Source organism: Geotrypetes seraphini, chromosome 15 (assembly GCF_902459505.1).
Source record: "Geotrypetes seraphini chromosome 15, aGeoSer1.1, whole genome shotgun sequence".
NCBI lineage: Eukaryota > Metazoa > Chordata > Amphibia > Gymnophiona > Dermophiidae > Geotrypetes > Geotrypetes seraphini.
Window position 1 is genome coordinate 28,508,678 of NC_047098.1, and position 19,821 is coordinate 28,528,498.

Genomic DNA, 19,821 nt, shown 5'->3' on the forward strand with positions numbered 1-19,821 from the left:
TGGATTATCCAGGCCTCCTTTTGTCAGGAGGTTAAGCTTGCAGTGTGGCAGGTGGTGGATCTTCTCCAGAGACTTGGTTGGATAGTCAGCTTCTGAAAGAGTCACCTACAGCTGACTCAATGCTTGTAATATCTGGGAGTCTGCTTTGACACAGCCTGGAGCCATGTTTTTCTTCTCAAGCCATACAAACAGAAATATAGGAACCATATCTCTAAGATTCTGGCCTTACTGAGCCCCACGGTCTGGCATTACCTTCAGGTGCTGGACTCATTGGCAGCTGCCTTAAACGTTATTCCTTGGGTGAAAGCACACATGTGGCCACTCCAGGTCTCTCTTCTCTCCAGGTGGTCACCTCAAAGACACTCCCTACAGATGCAGCTCCCCTGGTCTTGGGCGAGATGCAGCTTATGCTGGTAGCTACAGGGAGATGCTTTATCGAAGCATATGCCTCTCAGAATCACCTCATAGGTGACCTTCATGACCGAAACTCCTTACTGCTCAGTATTAGGCAGAATCTTATTTTCTTTTTCAGAAAGCTCTTAAAATGTATCTGTTTAGCATCAATTTTAATGATCTTATTTGATGTATTTACTGTAATTGTGACTGTTGGTAACTAAAGTTGTTTTGATTTGTAATAGAGAATGACACGGTGGCTAGCCGCGGGTAACCCGCCGAAACAGGGAAGAAAAAATAGTGGCCTCTGCAGGGACGGGGACAAGGCCATTCACCGCCCCGCAGTGAGGCAATCAAGGATCGCGTGGTCCCCACCCGCCCGATCGCAGCATTCCGCCATCTCCCTCCCTCCACCTCACCTTAGATGTAGAGCACTGTTCTTCAACCGCCAGTCGCAGGAAATTTCTACCGGTCCACGCAGGGCCGGCAAGATTAAGGACAGGCGCAAAAAAAAAAAAAAAAGGCCTCCCTCCTTTTCCCCTGCTCTTACCGCCCTGCTGCAGTTGCTAAAGCCGACAGGAAGTCTTTCCGATGTCAATTCTGACATCAAAGAGGACGTTCTGGGCCAGCCAATCGCTGCCTGGCTGGCCCAGAACGTCCTCTCCGACGTCAGAATTGACATCGGAAAGACTTCCTGTCGGCTTTAGCAACTGCAGCAGGGCGGTAAGAGCAGAGGAAAGGAAGGAGGGAGGCTTTTTTTTTTTTTTTGAGCGGCAGGGAGGCAGCAGGCTGGCTATGGCTAGGTTGGGAGGGAGAGAGGTAGACAGGCAGGCAGGCAGGCTTCGGGGGTGGGGGTGGAACAAAGTGTGGAAGGCAGTGAGAGGGACATAGGAAGGAGGCACCGGGGGCACTAAAGACATGGGAAGGAGGCACCGGGGGCACTAAAGACATGGGAAGGAGGCACCGGGGGCACTAAAGACATGGGAAGGAGGCACCGGGGGCACTAAGGACTTGGGAAGGAGGCACCGGGGGCACTAAGGACATAGGAAGGAAAGAGGGAGGGAATAGAAAGGGACAATTCTTGGTCCTGAGTGCAGAAAGAAAGGATACACAGACAGAAGGAAACGCAACCAAAGACTCATGAAATTAATCACCAGACAGCAAAGGTAGGAAAAATGATTTTATTTTCAATTTAGTGATCAAAACATGTCAGTTTTGAGAATTTATATCTGCTGTCTATATTTTGCACTATATTTGTCTATTTTTCTATAGTTACTGAGGTGACCGAGCTTGCGGTGATGGGGCGGAAACTGAGTTTTTAAATTTTAGTCCTAGTAGTTTGCCGGTCCACAAAATAATTCTTTTATTTCTGCCGGTCCATGGGTGTAAAAAGGTTGAAAAACACTGATGTAGAGTATAACGGCTTTCTTTTTCGCCCAGCTGCACGTGTTCAAAAAGCCACGCACACGCGGCTGCTCGAGTTGATCAATCTTCTCTCCTGCAACTTCCTGTTTCCGGTTGCGTCAGAGGAGAATATTGAACAAATGAGCAGCTGCGCGTGCGGCTGGGCAAAAAAGAAAGCTGGCATACTCTACAACTAAGGTGAGGTGGAGGGAGGGAGATGGCGGAATGCTGCAATTGGTCGGGTGTCTGCTGTTTTTGTATCACTGCCTGCCTGCGCTCACGTTCCAGGTCCTCCTGTTGCTCATTGTACTGCAGCATCTGCATGATTATGTGCTCAGGTGGGCATTTTTAGTGTGCGCAATTGACCTGATTCGAGCTATAGGTGAACATGGGGGACATGTCATTGCAAGGGAGTACAAGTCAATTGATTTGATTTATGTTCTGTTTTTACTACAGAGCAGAGGCACTGAAACATATTCTCAGTGCAGTAGTAGTAGTGGCAGGACTCTCTTCTGTCTTCATGGTGTTTCGCAGTACTGAGGCTTATATGGATGCTGCGGGGGCGGTGAATGGGATGCACGTCCCCCTTGGCTCAAATATTGTCTCTTTTGAAGGATGACCTGTAAAAGGTTTGGCATTGAGCTCCATAAAGTTTTAGATGGTTGCATTGACCTGTTTTTGAGGTCAAATTCACAGAGCCTCCCTGGTGGCGCAACTTGGCTTGGTATGTTTTCTACAAGGCATAGATCTGCTCTGGTGACCAGCTTGCCCAGAGTGGCATCTTAATCTGGTCTTATGGGCTTTCCAACTGGTCACATTTGAGCAGTTGGATAGACTGTCTCTGAAGGATCTGACATCGAAGACAGTGCTTCTAGTGGTCATGACTTCGGCCAGGAGGGTGTTGGAGTTGCAGGCACTCATGTCAGGACTCGTTTCTGTTTTATTGAAGCTGGGGTCATGCTCAGAACAGTTCCATCCTTTCTTCCAAAGGTGATTATGAGGTTCCATTTGAATTAGCCAGTCTCTCTCCCCTCTTTCCATAGAGGGTTACCCAGAGGACTTTCGTGCTCTTTGCTGTTTAGATGTTCGGTGGATTCTGATCTGATACTTGAAAGTGACTTAACAAGTTCTGTTAGAAGCACCGGAATGAGAGAGCACAGGATGAAGAGGTAATAGGCTCAGGAGTACTTTTTTACCGAAAGGGTGGTAGATGTGTGGAACAATCTCCTGGAAGAAGTAGTGGAGACTGTCTGAATTCAAGAAGGCATGGGATAAGCTTGTGGGATCTCTTAGAGAGAGAAAGATATAATGGTTACTGCGGATGGGCAGACTAGATGGGCCATTTGACCTTTATCTGCTATCATGTTTCTTTGGAATTCCTTTTCCAAACCTGCCCAGTTTCACTAAGAAAAGAACTATCTTTTCTTTTACAGCAACTACTAAGATTCTTGGAGTAGTGATAGACAATATCTTTATCTTTCCACTCCAACATTTCAAAAGAGTTTCTTCCTCTTTTTCCTTGCTCTCTATCACATTCACTCTATTTGTTCACTTTTCTCCATGGGTTTCCTTCATATACTTCTACACTCCTTAGTTCTCTCTAAACTAGACTATTGCAATTCTATTCTTATTGGTCTCCCAAACTACCAGCTTCCTCATTTACAGCTTGTGCAGAACACTGCAGTCAGACTCCTTTATTGCCGTTCTAAATTTGATTGCATTACTCCTCTTCTGAAAGCCGAGAACATCCTTCCTAGACATATCATATCCCCTTTAAATACAACATTCTTTTCTTTCCAAATTCAATCCTTGAGCCTACCATCTTTTTTGTTTAGTCTGTTGGTTCCATATTCCCCACAGAAAGCTCTGTTCTTCTCACAGCACTTGCTCACTGTTCCCTCTTTTGGACAACTATTTCTTGATATTCACAGAAATTAATCTTTCTTAGTCATGGCTCCAATTTTATGGAACTCCCTTCTGTTCTATCTTTGCACTGAAAATTCATTCAGAAGATTCAAATCTCAATGTAAAGCTTACTACTTTTCACAAACTTCCCTTTTCATGGTCACATTTTTCCTTGTAGAATATCAGGAATTTCCAAAATCCTAATGTGTTTTGTTTTTTCCTTTCCCCAAGAGCCTTCAAATTATTGTAACCAATCCGTCTTGGCTTTTCCATATGTGTGTTATGTCTTGTCTTGTTTATTCTGTTGTATTTTATTGGTCTGTTCCCCTCCCCCTAATCTTTTATTGTAAACCACTTAGATTTTAAACTTGTTTTTATATTTGCTGTAATCATATAAATTGAACTTAACTGGCTGGATTTTTTTTCCTCTTAAATGTACAATATAGAATATAGTATTTGTATACAAATATGAAACTATTGTAGCTGGAAAACAATATACTTAAGTGTAAGGAAATGGAAATCATAATATATCCCAGATGCTGTATGACTTTTGTTTCAGTAGATTACAATGTTGTATAATATATAAGGGTATGCTGATAAGTCTTTGGCTTTTTCCTATTTCACTAACTTTTAGACTAATACGTTTCATATATGTCTGACTTAAATTTCATAATTGTAGCCTTTAATTTTTTTTTTGCAGATCTGAAGTGAAAATGCTCAAAAAAAATGGAGATTTCACTGCAAGAGAGTGCTGAGCGGTGATGTCTTTTCCTAAAAGGGAACTCAGCCAAAAATTTTTATGATATGTTGGTTACATTAGGGGATAAGTGCCCTTCCTACTGCACAGTCAATAACTGGGTTGATGGCGTTTTTAGAGCAGGGCATTGCAGCATAAGGCGATGAACATTCGGGAAGACCAGTTAAGTTACAATTCCAGAAAACGTGGATGCCATTAATTCCATGATCCTGGATGATCAAAGAATAGCCGCTAAAATGATAGCAGGATATCTGGAGATATTCTGAGAATGTGTAGGCTATATTATTCATGAGACTTTAGACATGAGAGAGCTCACAGCTAAATGGGTATCCAAATAGCTCAATGCAGACCAGAAGCAACATCATGTGGTTGCCTCAGAATCCATTTTGGACTGATTTCGGCGGGATCCTGTGGGATTTTTGTATTGTCTTGTAACTATGGATGAAACCTGGATATATATGATCCAGAGACACAAGAACAATCCAAAGAATGGAGACACAGTGGTTCCTGACATCCCAAGAAGTTGAAGACACAGAAGTCATAAAACAAGGTATTGGCACCTGTCTTCTGGAACAAATATGGAATTTTACTTGTAGATTACCTGGAAAAAGGTGCAACCATCACGTTAAAGTACTATGTTGTATTTCTCAACAAAATCAAGCAGCAACTGGTCTTCAAACATCGAGACAAGCTTTCAAAAGGAATATTGTTTCTTAGAGACGATGCCTTTCCTCACAAGGTGGCCATTACCCAGCAGAAATTGGCAGATCTTCACTTTGAAGTTCTGAAACACCCATCCTACTAACCAAATTTGGCCCATTTGGACTTTAATTCTTTCCGAACCTCAAGAAACTTCTCAAGGGGAAGAGAGTTTTCAAGTATTGAGTTTTCCACACTAGCTGTGGATGAGTGGTTTGGCAGCAGAACCAAAACAATTTTTCTTGGATGGGTTAAAGAAGTTAACAAAGTCACAAGTGTGTGGAGCTCAGTGGTGAATATGGAAATAAAATTTTTTCAATCCTGTAGCTGTCTTTACAAAACCAAGGACTTATCAGCACTCCCTAATATCTTCTGCAGAAGATTTAATGTTTCATTAAAGAGATATATTGAGTTCAGAATTTATTTATGAATACACAAAACAGATTGCTTGCTTAAGAGTTCACTTGTGATAAGAGGAGAAAGGGAAGGACCTAAAAATTGATTCTGTTAGTGATGATGAGGTTGTGAAACCAGCTGAATACCTGTGAAAACATGCTGTAAAGTGCTTCTATTTAGCTGTTTGAAACTAACCAATATATTGAAGTCTTCAGCTTTGTATATAGAACATAAGAATAGCCTTACTGGATCAGACCAATGTTCCATCAAGCCCAGTAGCCCGTTCTCACGGTGGCCAATTCAGGTCACTAGTGCCTGGCCAAAACCCAAGGTGTAGCAATATTCCATGCTACCGATACAGGGCAAGCAATGGCTTCCCCCAAGTCTTTCTCAATAACAGACTATTATGGACTTTTCCTCCAGGAACTTGTCCAAACCTTTCTTGAAACCAGCTACGCTATCCGCTTTTATCACATCCTCTGGCACTGCATTCCAGAGCTTAACTATTCTCCGAGTGAAAAAAATTTCATCCAGGTGGTTTTAAAAGTATTTACCTGCAACTTCATCGAGTGTCCCCTAGTCTTTGTAATTTTTGACGGAGTGAAAAATCGATCCACTTGTACCCATTCTACTCCACTCAGGATTTTGTAGACTTCAATCATATCTCCCCTCAGCCATCTCTTTTCCAAGCTGAAGAGCCCTAACTTTTTTAGTCTTTCCTCATACGAGAGGAGTTCTATCCCCTTTACCATCATGGTCGCTCTTCTTTGACCCTTTTCTAGCGCCACTATCGGCCTCTTTTACAAAGCCGCGCAGCAACAGCCCCGAAGCCCTTTAAATCTCTATGGGCTTTGGGGCCATTAGCGCAGCTGCTAGCGCTGCTTTGTAAAATAGACCATATATCTTTCTTGAGATAAGGAGACCAGAATTGAACGCAATACTTCAGATGAGATCGCACCATGGAGCGATACAGGGGCATTATAACATTCTTAGTCTTGTTAACCATCCCTTTTTAAATAATTTCTAGCATTCTATTTGCTTTTTTGGCCACTGCTGCACATTAAGCGGAAGATTTGATTATATTGTCTACGATGACACCCAGATCCTTTTCTTGGGCGCTAAGCCCCAAAGTGGACCCTAGCATCCGGTAACTGTGATTTAGGTTATTCTTCTCAACGTCTATCACTTTGCATTTGTTCACATTAAATTTCATCTGCCATTTGGATGCCCAGTCTTCTAATTTCTTAAGGTCCACCTGCAATTTTTCACAATCCGCATGCTTTTTAACAACTTTAAACAGTTTATTTTATTTAGGTATTTATATACCGCCTAGTTTAGTGTCATCTGCAAATTTAATCACCTCACTCGTTGTCCCAATTTCCAGATCATTTATAAATAAGTTAAATAGCACCGGTCCCAATCCAGACCCCTGTGGCACTCCACTGTTTACTTAACTCCATTGAGAAAAATGACCATTTTACCTTACCCTCTGTTTTCTATCTGATAACCAATTCCTAATCCACAACTGAACTGGCTATAAAGCAAACAATTACTAGAAAAAGGCTAGAAAACAAAGCAAAGAATATCATATGGTTAAATTATTTTTAAGTTAAAATCTGAGCTGAGTTTACATTTGTAATTTATAGTTACTACTGTAGAGCCAAAAATATGCCTGAGCAAATGAATAAATCTTCAATTTCCTAAGCTAAGTAATGAAATTGATGGCTCTCAGGTAAGATCTGCCTTTTTGTGGATGATACCAAAATCTGCAATAGAGTATTCACCCCTGATGGTGTGAATAACATGTGGAAGGTCCTAGTGAATCTTAAAGATGGTCTGAAATTTGGCAGTTAAGATTTAACGCTAAGGGAACAGTACAGTTTAGGGGGTGAAGAGCTTTTGTACATGGAAGAGGGAGTGGAACTTGGATGTGATAATCTTAAGGTGGCCAAACAGTTTGAAAAGGCGATGGTGAAAGCTAGAAGGATGCATACAACTCAGAGCCTCAGAGGGCAGATATTTTTGTCAGTCTCGTAAAATGACTTCACATAAAATAGAACAAGATCAGTTTATGCAGTGTGACAGTGTCTGACATCAAAACAAATATGGATCTATCATATCCAGGTACTAAAGCAATTTATGAATCTGATTAATAGTATGAAATGTGTTGAAGACAGAAAAATAAATTTATTACTTAAGATGGTACAGTTAGGGAATGAAGAACTTTTGTGCATGAAAAAGGAGCAGTACTTGTGTGCGATAGATAGTATATGATGATCTTAAGGTTGCCAAACAGGTTGAATAGGCTATGGAAAAAGTTAGAAGGATGCTTGGGTGCATAGGGAGAGGTATGACAGTAGAAAAAAGGAGGTATTACCGTATTTTTTGCTCCATAAGACGCATCTGACCATAAGATGCACCCTAGATTTAGAGGAGGAAAACAAGAAAAAAACATTCTGAACCAAATTCTCCCTGCCAGGCTCTGCACCCAACCCCACACTCCTTGCCAGGCCCTGCACTTGTAAATTTGTGCTGGTTGAGAACTTTTATAGCGACTTTGCTAGAATATTTATTAGCACTATTACATACGGGATTATTTTTTTAGATGTTCTTTGCTCAAAAATGTTACCAAACAAGCAATGCTTTTTCCAAGGACATGTATAACTATTACCATTTTCCTTCCGCTGTGGAAGTCTGGGTACGTTAAACAACATCTGATACCTCTTTACTTAACGGGGATAATCCTTTTTTTTATTTTGTACTTTCCATCAACACATGGCGATGTAACAGGTTTTTTTTTTCCAATCTGTCCATGACGCCTGAATGCATGATGGTGAACTATCTCTCTCCTAAAACCTGACAGTTTCTACCATTTCTCCCAACTACAAAGGAGGGGCCCTTCAACCCTCGGCAGCTGCTTTTCTCGTTGCTTGTGGAGGCCCAAGGGGTCTCTGCAGCTATCTTCCAGCATTTCACAATCTCCCTGTGACAGCGGTTACATAAGTAGAGTGACGCTCCGGCCAGGCTCCCTTTCTTTGTTGTGTTTTTTTCCTGCGTTTTCAAGAAGCGCTTCTGATTGGCCACCTTTTCCCCTAGCCCTCCTCCCCGATAAAGAGCGATTCCATTGGTCGATGATGGGGCGATGCTCCAGCCGGGCTCCCTTTCTTCATTCGTTGGTTTTGTGTGTGGGGGATTGTGTTTTCAAGAAGCGCTTCTGATTGGTCACCTTTTCCCCTAGCCCTCCTCCCCAGTAAAGAGCGATTTCATTGGTCGGTAATAGGGTTGTGGCCTTCAAGAAGTGAAGGGCCCTGGAGAGGTACCCGGGGAGGGGGGGGGGGGGGCGTGGCCCTGCCCTGCCCTGCCTGCAGGAATGCTTGATCGCCAGAGGAGTTAAAATAAGGTTAACGGGTGGGTGATTATTTACTCCATAAGACGCACCCTTATTTCCACCCACTTTTTTTGGGGGAAAAAGTGCATCTTATGGAGCGAAAAATATGATAATGTCCCTGTATAAGATGCCTCATTTAGATTATTGTATAGGAGACTGCACCTTCTAAAGGTATAAACAGGATGCAGTCTGACCAGAGGAAGGCTACTAAAATGGTCAGTGGTGTTCATCATAAGGCTTATGTGGATGAACTTGAGAGGGGAGATATGATAGAGAGGATGTAGGATTAAGTTAAGAGGAGGTAGTCTCAGGACGTAGGATTAAGTTAATAGGAGGTAGGCTCAGGAGTAATCTACGAAAATACCTTTTGACAGAAAGGATGGTAGATACGTAGAATAGTCTCCCAGTAGAGATGGTGTAGACAAAGACTATCTGAATTCAAGAAGGTGTGGGTCAGGCACATGGGATCTGTTAGGGAGAGGAGGAGACTGTGGATGGTCCATTTGACCTTTATCTGCCATCATTTTTGTGTTTCTACGTAAACTCAAAAGGCAATGAGTTCTATGGTCAAGTGCCTTTAATATATAAAAAAAAAATTGTGGAGCAATGCAAGTAGTTGTCGGAGCCTGGGGATCGTGCAAAAGTAGATCAGTCATCAAATGGGGCTGAACCCAGGGAAAAAATGGTGCTAGAGGAGGTCAGTTTGGATGCAGATGGATGCAGAAGACAGGCCGCCCCGTGATAGGGCATCTCAGGAGGTCTTCAAAAAGGAGATTGTCTTATTTTGAGAACTTAAACAAGATATACTAGGGAGTCCGACAGGATGTGCAAATATCACTTGCTGATATGAAAACAGGAGGCCTGGGCACCAGAGTAGACTACGTGGGAGGCCAAGTTACTTCACTTACTGAAGAAGTAAAAGTACTCTTCTGTAACATGTGGAAAGATTCTGCAGAATTAGAGATCATATGAGAGTAAATCAAAGTCCTAGAGAACAGGTCTCACAGGCATAATCTGCAATTTAAAGGAATCCCGAAGCTTGCAGTATACAAGGATTACACTTTTCCCTCAATATTCACGGGGGTTAGGGGAAGAGCCGGCCCGCGAATATTAAAAAAACGTGAATAATATTTGTGCCGGTTCTGACCCACCCCCCACCTTCCCCTGGAATCCCGGACCTTACCTTAAGCTCTCTGAGACTCTCCAGAACCTTACCTGGTGGTCTAGCGGGGCAGGAGCGATCTTCCTCTTACTTCCTTTCCCCATGTGCCACCATCTTTCCCTCTCTCACACACACTCATACCCAACAATTCTCTCTTTCTATTCCCTCCACCCTATGTTCTAAGTTAGTGCCCCCTTCTTCCAAGTTTGTGCCCACCTCCCTGCGCGTAAGTAGCTGCCCGTCCATACAATCTGCCACTGCCTCCGAGGATCCCACCTTCCTGTCCACCCCCTGCCACTGTCGGGGATCCCACCATCCCTGCCCACCCCAGTTCTTGTTCGAGCCGCACTCACTCCTTCAGTCTTCAGCAGCATCTCCTTGCAGAGATGGTGCAGGCAGCGATTCACACACTGCATATGGCTGACCCACAAGCCTTCCCTCTGGTGTCGGAGAGAAGGTTTCTGGGTCAGCTACTTATGTGCAGCATGGAAATCGCTTCTTGTGCCATCCCTGCACAGAGATGCTTCTGAAGACTGAAGGAGCGAGTGCAGTTCGAACAAGAACTGGGTTGACTTTGGGGAGGGGGAGGGAATGGGCAGAGAGGGAGGAATCCCCGACTGCGGCAGAGGGCGAGTAGGAAGACTAGATCTCTGTCAGGGAGCGGGCAGGAAGATGACATCCCCGGTGGCTTCTACGGACAGACAGGAATATCTTCCACGGCACCCAGGCCACATACACCCAACATTGGCCTGCATACCCCTAAGGGTACACGTACCGCATGTTGAGAAATGCTGCCCTAGAAGAATTTTCAGTCCTGGATTGCTGCTATTTGGGGACCTCTGACTGTTATCCATTCCTTCAAATACAACATTTTCTGATCTCTCAGAGTTGAGCCAGGGAGAACCCAATTTTGTCTGAGCACTAAGAAAATATGTGGTTAACAGAAGATTATCTAGGCCCTTCTCCTTACTATATAGATGTATTAGGGGGCTTGAAGCTGCGATATACCCCTTTATGTCCAAGTGAGAACATGATCTGAGTAGAGTGTTTACCACACAAGAGACACTGATTGACATAAAAAAATCTTCAATTTGTGTTGTGGTGCAAGAACATGCTTATAAGGTGGTTACACAATGGTACTATGTGCCAGTACATTTAAGAAAAATATTTCCATCTGTTGTGCCGATTGCTTGCGATGTACCCAAGGGGTTAATTCATTATCCCAGGACAACAGGCAGGTATTTTCACAAGTGGGTAACGTGATCCAGCGGAGCCCCGATGCGGACACCTCACAAGAAGACTTGCTTGAAGAAACTCGAAGTTTCGAGTCGTCCACACCGCGTATGCGCGAGTGCCTTCCCGCCCAGCACAGGGCGAGTCTCCTCAGTTCTTACTTTTCCACGGAGCCGAGAAGTCCGTCTTCGACTCTCTGCGTGAAGTGTTTTCACTTGTGCCTTCTTTTGTCCACGGTTTTGGGTTATTTTTTCTCAGAATCACTGTTTTTATCGTTCTCATCATAAGGAGCCTCAACTTTCCTCCTTATCTTCAGTTTTGGACTATCTGTTGCACCTTTCTCAGTCTGGTCTCAAGTCTACTTCGATCTGAGTCCATCTTAGTGCAATTGCTGCTTTTAATCAGCCTATTGAAGGGAAACCTCTCTCTGCTCATCTTGTGGTTTCCAGATTCATGAAAGGACTTTTCAATGTCAAACCTCCTCTCAAACCGCCTCCAGTGGTTTGGGACCTCAATATTGTTCTTACTCAATTGATGAAACCTTCTTTTGAACCAATGGACAAGGCTCATCTGAAGTATCTCACTTGGAAAGTGGTGTTTCTCATTGGCCTCACTTCTGCTCAACGAGTCAGTGAGCTTCAAGCATTGGTTGCAGATCTGCCTTTTACAGTGTTCCATCATGACAAGGTGGTCCTTCGCACTCATCCGAAATTCCTTCCTAAAGTGGTCTTGGAATTTCATCTCAACCAATCCATTGTTCTTCCAGTGTTTTTTCCAAAGCCTCATTCTCATCCTGGAGAATCAGCTCTTCATACTCTGGACTGTAAACGTGCTTTGGCTTTCTATTTGGAACGCACCAAACCACACAGAACTGCTCCTCAACTTTTTGTCTCCTTTGATCCGAACAAGTTGGAATGTCCTATCTCTAAGCGTACCATCTCCAATTGGATGGCGGCTTGTATCTCATTCTGCTATGCCCAGGCTAGATTTCCTCTTCACAGTAAAGTCACAGCCCATAAGGTCAGAGCAATGGCGGCTTCTGTGGCTTTCCTCAGATCTACACCTATTGAGGAAATTTGTAAGGCTGCCACTTGGTCCTCGGTTCATGCCTTCACTTCTCATTATTGTCTGGATACTTTCTCCAGACGGGATGGACAGTTTGGCCAAACAGTATTGCAAAATTTATTCTCCTAAGTTGCCAACTCTCCCACCATCCCACTTTGGTTAGCTTGGAGGTCATCCACTTGTGAGAATACCTGCCTGCTTGTTCTGGGATAAAGCACAGTTACTTACCGTAACAGGTGTTATCCAGGGACAGCAGGCAGCTATTCTCACATCTCACCCACCTCCCCGGGTTGGCTTCTCTGCTAGCTATCTGAACTGAGGAGATGCGCCCTGCGCTGGGCGGGAAGGCATGCGCGGTGTGGGCGACTCAAAACTTTGAGTTTCTTCAAGCAAGTCTGCTTGTGAGGCGTCCGCATCGGGGCTCCGTTGAATCACGTCACCCACTTGTGAGAATAGCTGCCTGCTATCCCTGGATAACACCTGTTAACGGTAAGTAACTGTGCTTTTTTGCATATGTGGTGGACATGCAAGCTAATTCAACAATTTTGGGTATGGATCCTTAAAATCTTAAATACTTCTATAGCCCAGTCCTGCTTGTTGGGACTTTATATAATGATCAGGGCTATAGATTGCAGCAGAAAATTAAAAGATTGGGATGGACAGCTGCTAAGTGTCATCACGAATTATTGTAAGCAGCCTCTTTCTCCCCTCAACTGTGGCATGGAAAAACTGCTTGAGACTCTTGATTGATATGGAGAGACTTACCTGGTTATAGCATTGATCTCCCAAGACACCAGTGGATTGGGAGAGAATTCTTAGAAGGTTGGATTGATCTATGATCAGACTGGATATTTGGAGTTAGGGAGGTTTGCTGCTGTGTGTGAAGAAACAGAGCATGGTTTGTTTTATTTGGTAGGGGATTTTTAGATCTTGTATAAAAACAAAATCTATATGGTTATCTGTTTGAGTGTACTATACTATACATTTTTTTACATCGTCCAGCTATGATGATGTATATCATTCTTAGTACCTCTATGATTGTTAATAAAATCCTTTAAAGTAATAAAAATATAGAGCAGCAAACATCCAATCTTATTTGTTTAAATGAAGGTATATCAAGCAAAATTTATTCACAGGACATAAAGAATGACTTGAGTGATAGATTCCAAGAAAAGTGGCAACTCGCCATTGGAGATCTTTCAGCACAGTCCTAATGTGTTCATTTTGAGAAAGATCAGGCAGGCAACTGCATTCTGAGTAACTTTCAATACATATTAGCAACAATGACCTAAATAGTCCAGAATATATGACATGAATGCTGAGAGAGAGTTTGGAAGTTGCCTTTTGAAAAGGGCTTTTGTCGTCTGATCAGTTGTAACGTAAAATTTTTTTTTGTATTGTACTATTAATTTAAGGCGCAAACAGAGAATAATTAACTATGACATCAAGATATTTGCATCCAAGCACAATAGGAATTATGCACTATACCAGAAAATTCTTGAGATGCCCAGTCATGCCCTGCAAGATAATCTAAAACAGTGTTCTTCAACCTTTTTACACCTATGGACCGGCGGAAATAAAATAATTATTTTGTGGACCGGCAAACTACTAAGACTGAAATTTTAAAAAACATTTTCACCCCGTCTCCGCAAGTTCGGTCCCCGCAAACCATCTGATCTCATCCGCACAAGCCTCAGTTATGATTTTATATTGAACATATTTTATTAAAGTATCAAAAGAAACAATATTCTGTACAATTGTCATTTTATAAATACAAATATACAGAGCAAGGAGCAACAAAACCCCTGTTTCCCTTCCCCTCCCCTTCACATATATCCCCTCCACTATCAAGAAAACTGAACAAGCCAAATTATTACAGAATGCTACACAGAAATATCAGGCTAACAGAATAGTGTTAGGGGAGTGCTGGAAGCTAAAGAAGCACTGCCTGGGCTTTGCAGTCCCCAGTTATGTCTCTAGCAGGATATATAGTTCAAATCTGATATATTCTAATGACAAAATAGAAATAAAATTATTTTTTTCTACCTTTATTATCTGCCCTTTTTGTTCTGCTTTCTTCTGTCTTTTCTTAAATTTCTTTCCTAGGTCTTCAATCTATCTGCCACTTCTGTCCCTTCCTGTCTTCTACCTATTATTCCAATATCCAGAACCTCCTTTTTCTTCTTACTGCTTCCACCCTGTGTCCAACATCTCCCACCTACTCTGTCAAGTCCTACTCAGTCAAGTCTGCTTTTTTCCTTCACCCTACAACCTCCATGTCCAGCATCTTCCTGTGTTCTTTTTTTCTTCCCGTTGCTGAGCCATCCAGCCAACCCACCATCTTTCCTCATCCCAATGCCTCCCCTCTTTTCCCTATCTTAATCCTTCAGATACCTTCCATCACCCTACTCCTTCCATTCCTTATTCAGCATCTTCTCCTTGTCTCCCTATTCCCCCTTCACCATGTCCAGCATATCCACTCTGTCTCCCTACTCCCTCTACCCATGTCCAATATCTGACTTCTGTCTTCATACTCCATCCTCATGTTCAGCATTTTCCATGTCTCTCTGCCCCCTGCAAGGTCCAGCATCTATCTTTGTGTCCCTATTCTTCCAATTCCCACCTAGTTCTAATAACTATCCTCCCCCAAGGGGATCCACCATCTTCTTTCTGTCACACCAATCCCCCCTCCTGGGTCTACCATCCCCTTCCAACAACACCTATATCACATTTTTCCCTCTCCTCATAATCCAGCATCTCTTATTTCCTTCCTTGGCCGCTGGCCCCGATCCACTCTTCCAGCACTCGATTGCTATTAGCCCTGCCTTCGACCCCGGTCCTGCTAAACTTGGCAGCAAAAACAAAGACAAAACCTACCCTACCTTCAATTATGGTCCCGCTAAATCAGACGGCTAGAATGAAGACAGAAGCTGCGGGACCTTTCCTCTTGCCTGTATTGCTATTCACTACAAGCTCTGCCGGTCTCAATCCTGCCCCTCAAAAACAGGAAGTCACTTCAGAAGAGGGCGGGATCAAGATCGGCAGAGCCTATAGCGATGCAGGCAAGAGCAAAAGTCCCGTGGCTTCTGTCTTTCTTTTTGCTGGCCGTTTGTAGCAGTACCGCAGCTGATCCTAACGCCGGCCCTGGAAGGGAAAGGGGAACATGCCCGACAGGAAATTTAATTTGTAGATCTCGCCGGCCCTGTGCGGACCGGCAGAAATTTTCTGCGGACCGTTACCGGTCCGCGGACCGGCAGTTGAAGAACTGTGATCTAAAACACACACAGGCTCATTCATGAAGACTGTGAATGAATCCAAATTAAAACAGCTCTACAAAGACAAGTGTGCTAAATTTACTAGACAGCAGTGTGAAAGGCTGATATGAAATTATGGGAAGTGTTTGGTTGAAATTGCTATTAAAGGTGATGCAACTGGTTAAGATGAAGGGACAGTTAGTTTTCATATGGGTGTTGGGTATTTTTGTTCCAATGAATGAAATAGTAATGTATAACCTGTGTGTTGAGTTTACTTAGGCTCCCTGTAATAATTGTTAGACAACCAATAATTTTGAGAAACCATTCAGTATTTTATATATATATATATATTAATAGAAAATGGGAGAGGGGTGTATAAAATCCTGGATGGAGATAAATGGTTAATTGCAAATTTATTGATTTTACTTTGAGAAAGTACAGATACTAGGGGAAATACCTTAGTTACACAGTAGCACATTTTAAAGCAAAATAGGAGAAAATTATTTTTCTTTAGTATATACTGTAGTTAATTGGTGGAACGTACTGCCAGTAGAAGTGGTAAAAAGGAGTTAATGTAGCTGGGTTTAAAAAAAAAAGTTTTGACAAATTCCTGGAGTTAAAAACCATAAACTGTTATCAAGATAGACCTAGGGAGAGCACTTCTTATCCTTGAGACTGAGTAGGATGGAATCTTGTTTTTTTTTATACTTTTCCAGGTACTTGTGTCTTGGACTGGCAACTGTTGGAAACAGGATACTGGGCTACATGGACCCTTAGTCCCACTCAGTATGACAACTTGTTCTTATGTTAACTTATTTGTAGCTTGCAGTGGGAGCAATTGAACTGTTAGAACTGATGTTGCAAAATACTACTTTATAAATATTCTTCTCTTCAGAAATGGTTGAGTCTATGAAGAATGTGGCAAATATGGATTTGGAGCTGACAGTGGAAGAAAGAAACCTGCTCTCTGTTGCATATAAAAATGTTATTGGAGCCAGAAGAGCATCATGGCGAATAATTAGCAGCATTGAACAGAAAGAAGAGAACAAAGGTGGAGAAGATAAGCTCAAAATGATCCGGGAATATCGGCAAATGGTGAGAAAATTAAGCACCCAACTGTGTTTTTTCTCTCAATGTAATGTGCTGTACCACAGAAAGGAAAGGATTAAAGAAAGGAGCATGTAGCTAATATGCTTCAGAGGATTAAAAGAAAAACCAGACAGAATTTTGAGGAACCAGGAAAAGATTGAGTGTTTTTCTTTTATGCTTTCACTTTTTCCTTTTTTTTTCCTTTTTCTTTTCTTGGCTCTCTCCTCTATTTACCACCTTTTCCCCCCCAAAAAAGGAGGAAAGAAGGTTGACTCAAACAAAAACCGGGGGGAGGGGGATTTGTTTAATATTCAAGTGCAGTGCCCTGCTAGGCTCTGCTTCCAGCCATCCCATCCCTCCCCTGCCAGACTCTGCACCCAGCCCCATTCCCCCCTGCTAGGCTCTGCACCCTGTTTGCCCTCCTTCCCTGCCAGGCTCTGCATCTATCCCCCTCCCTCTCCTGCCAATCTCTGTACCCAGCTCCCCTCTTTCCCTATCCTGCCAGGCTCTGTACCCTGTCTCCCCCCCCTCACGATGCCTCACAGGCCTCCACTGGGCCTGCCGTAAGTTCTGGTGGGCCAGGACAGAATGGATCCTTCCCTAGTCAGCAGTCAACTTTAACAATTTCTGTTTCCCTCCCCACCCCCACCTGTGTACCTTTTAAATCTCTGGTGGTCCAACGGTGGGACGAGAGGGATCTCTTCTGTCTCCTGACTCAGCCGACTTTAAATAATTTTTCCAGTGCAATATGTGAGACATTCTAGACCAGCGGTCTCAAACACGCGGCCCATGGGCTGCATGCGGCCCCCCAGGGACTATTTTGCGGCCCGCGATCTGTCCTCTCCACTTCACAAGTTTTCTGATTGTGGAGAGGACAATCGCGTACTGCGGCTTGCTTAAAGCATGGATACCCAATCTGTTTCCCTTCTCTTCTCACTGTCCTCCCTCAAGCCACCGCAATCGGGGAACAGGTCAGCACCGAGGTCTTAGCTCTCCCTGCTTATCTTCCCCAGCTCGGAGCCGACCAATTCTCGCCACCTGACCTCAATTCTAACGTCGGGGAGGAAGTTCTGGGCCAGCCAATCGCTGCCTGGCTGGGCCGGAACTTCCTCTCCGACGTTAGAATTGACGTCGGGTGGCGAGAATTGGTCGGCCCCGTGCTGGGGAAGATAAGCAGGGAGAGCTAAGACCTCGGCGCTGGCCTGTTCCCCAGTGGTGGTGGCTTGGGGGAGGACAGGGAGAAAAAAAGAAAGAAAGGGGGGTACAGGGAGACAGAAAGAAAAGAAAGAAGGGAGACGGGACACAGCCAGAAAGGGGCATGGAGAGAGAAAGACAGGAAGAAAGGGCAGGCATGGAGAAAGAAAGAAAGGGGACACGGAGAGAGAGAGAAAGAGACATATAGAAAGAAAGGGAGCATGGAGAGAGAGAAAGAAAGAAGGAGGCAGGGTGAAAGAAATAAAAAGTTGGGGGATGGAAGGAGACAGATGCCAGACCAGGGAAAAGAAAGGAGGGAGGGAGAGAAAGGAAAGAAAGAGATGTCGGATCATGGAAATAGGGACGGAAGAAGAGAGAGATAGAAAGGAAGGTAAGACATGGAAACGTAGATTTTGAAAAGAAAGCAGAAAAATTGAATATTAAATTAATGCCAAAGATGGATGCAAGGCAGAAAGTGAAGACCGAGAGAAAAACAGTCAAAGGACAAGAAGGCCCTGGAAGCATAGTTAAAAGCACAGAAAAATAAAGTCACCAGCCAACAAAGGTAGGGAAAATGATTTTATTTTCAATATAGTGATTGAAATGTGTCAGTTTTGAGAAAGGAAAGATATTAAATTTTAATTGTGAGGGCTGCAGAAAAAATAGGGTACTTGGAGGGCCGCAGGAAAAATAGTTAATGACAATTTTGCATAAGGTAAAACTCTTTATGGTTTATAAATCTTTCCTTTAACTGTTAAATGAAAGATTTATAAAGTATAAAGAGTTTTACCTCATGCAAAGTTGTCATTTCTTTAATAAGCATTAACTATTTTTTCTGCGGCCCTCCAAGTACCTACAAATCCAAAATGTGGTCCCACTAGACAGTAGGGTTATTTCCCCTTAGTCACATGGCTGCAGAAGGAATCCACTCTGGATTTTTCACTCTGCCTCTATAGAACTTCACTGTACAGTTTAGCGCCCTCTATAGTTTTTTTCCTAATGTATGCATGTATGCAGTTGTGTGTATTCTGCTCGCCCCATTTTATTATTTTAATTCATTGTAATTTTGTCCCCTTTTGGGTAATTTAGTGCTTGGAGTAATTTTAAAGCTCTGCCTGCTTGAGAATTCACAGACTTCAGTCTGTAGCTGACAGGCCGATCCCTCTGGATACCTGTTGGCCAGCCTGCATAGTTTTCTCTGGAGCTCAAGGTCATCCCTGAGGTGGTCTCACCTTCTGTTAATCAAGGGTGACGGTATAGTCTGACATTGGAGTCTGAATGGCAGCCCGAAGATCAGCTCTGTAGGAGCTTTCCCAGCATTGTGGCAGTGATTATTCCCATCCAGCTACTGTGAGAGAGCTGAATGCAGGCTTGCAGCACTTCTAACTGATTCTCTCAGGTCACAGTGAATACAAACAGGCTTGATAGCCTGTGAAAGATATTGGGGGAGGTTTGAAAACTGGGGTTTTGAGTGTTCCCCTATGTTCCCCCTCCTGAAAAATCCTAAAATCGCCATTTTTAAAGTTTGGGAAATGTGCAAAATATCGTGATTTTGGTGTGAATATTGTGATGGTAGCCATCTTGGATTTTTGGCGATTTTATTTTCTGAAGCTCCTTCAAAACTGCAAATTTTGCCTGGAAACTTAACTGGGATGGAGTCCTTGGCTCTCTTGTGAATTTGTTCCAGGATTGTGCAATTTTAGCACTTTTGAGTATTTTAGCATCGCGTGATGCAGTCATGGGGGTGCCACAGTAGAGAGTTGCACGGGGACAGAAATCCCACCCATCCCCGCCAGGATCCTCTCCATCTCCGCCCGTCCCCATAAAAAGCAGCAATTACTTCTGACAGGATCATCAATTCCACAGTTTCTTTTGTGTTTGC

At 43.3% G+C, this 19,821-nt stretch overlaps 1 protein-coding gene across 2 annotated transcripts in view; it reads left to right on the plus strand.

Moving 5' to 3' along the window:
* YWHAE (tyrosine 3-monooxygenase/tryptophan 5-monooxygenase activation protein epsilon) overlaps positions 1 to 19,821 on the plus strand; it is a 110,103-nt gene that overhangs the window by 15,462 nt on the left and 74,820 nt on the right. For both annotated transcript variants that reach the window (XM_033921750.1, XM_033921751.1), the window contains exon 2: positions 16,552 to 16,751. In XM_033921750.1, coding sequence (XP_033777641.1) covers positions 16,552 to 16,751 — 200 coding nt within the window. The remainder of the gene's footprint in view (positions 1 to 16,551; positions 16,752 to 19,821) is intronic.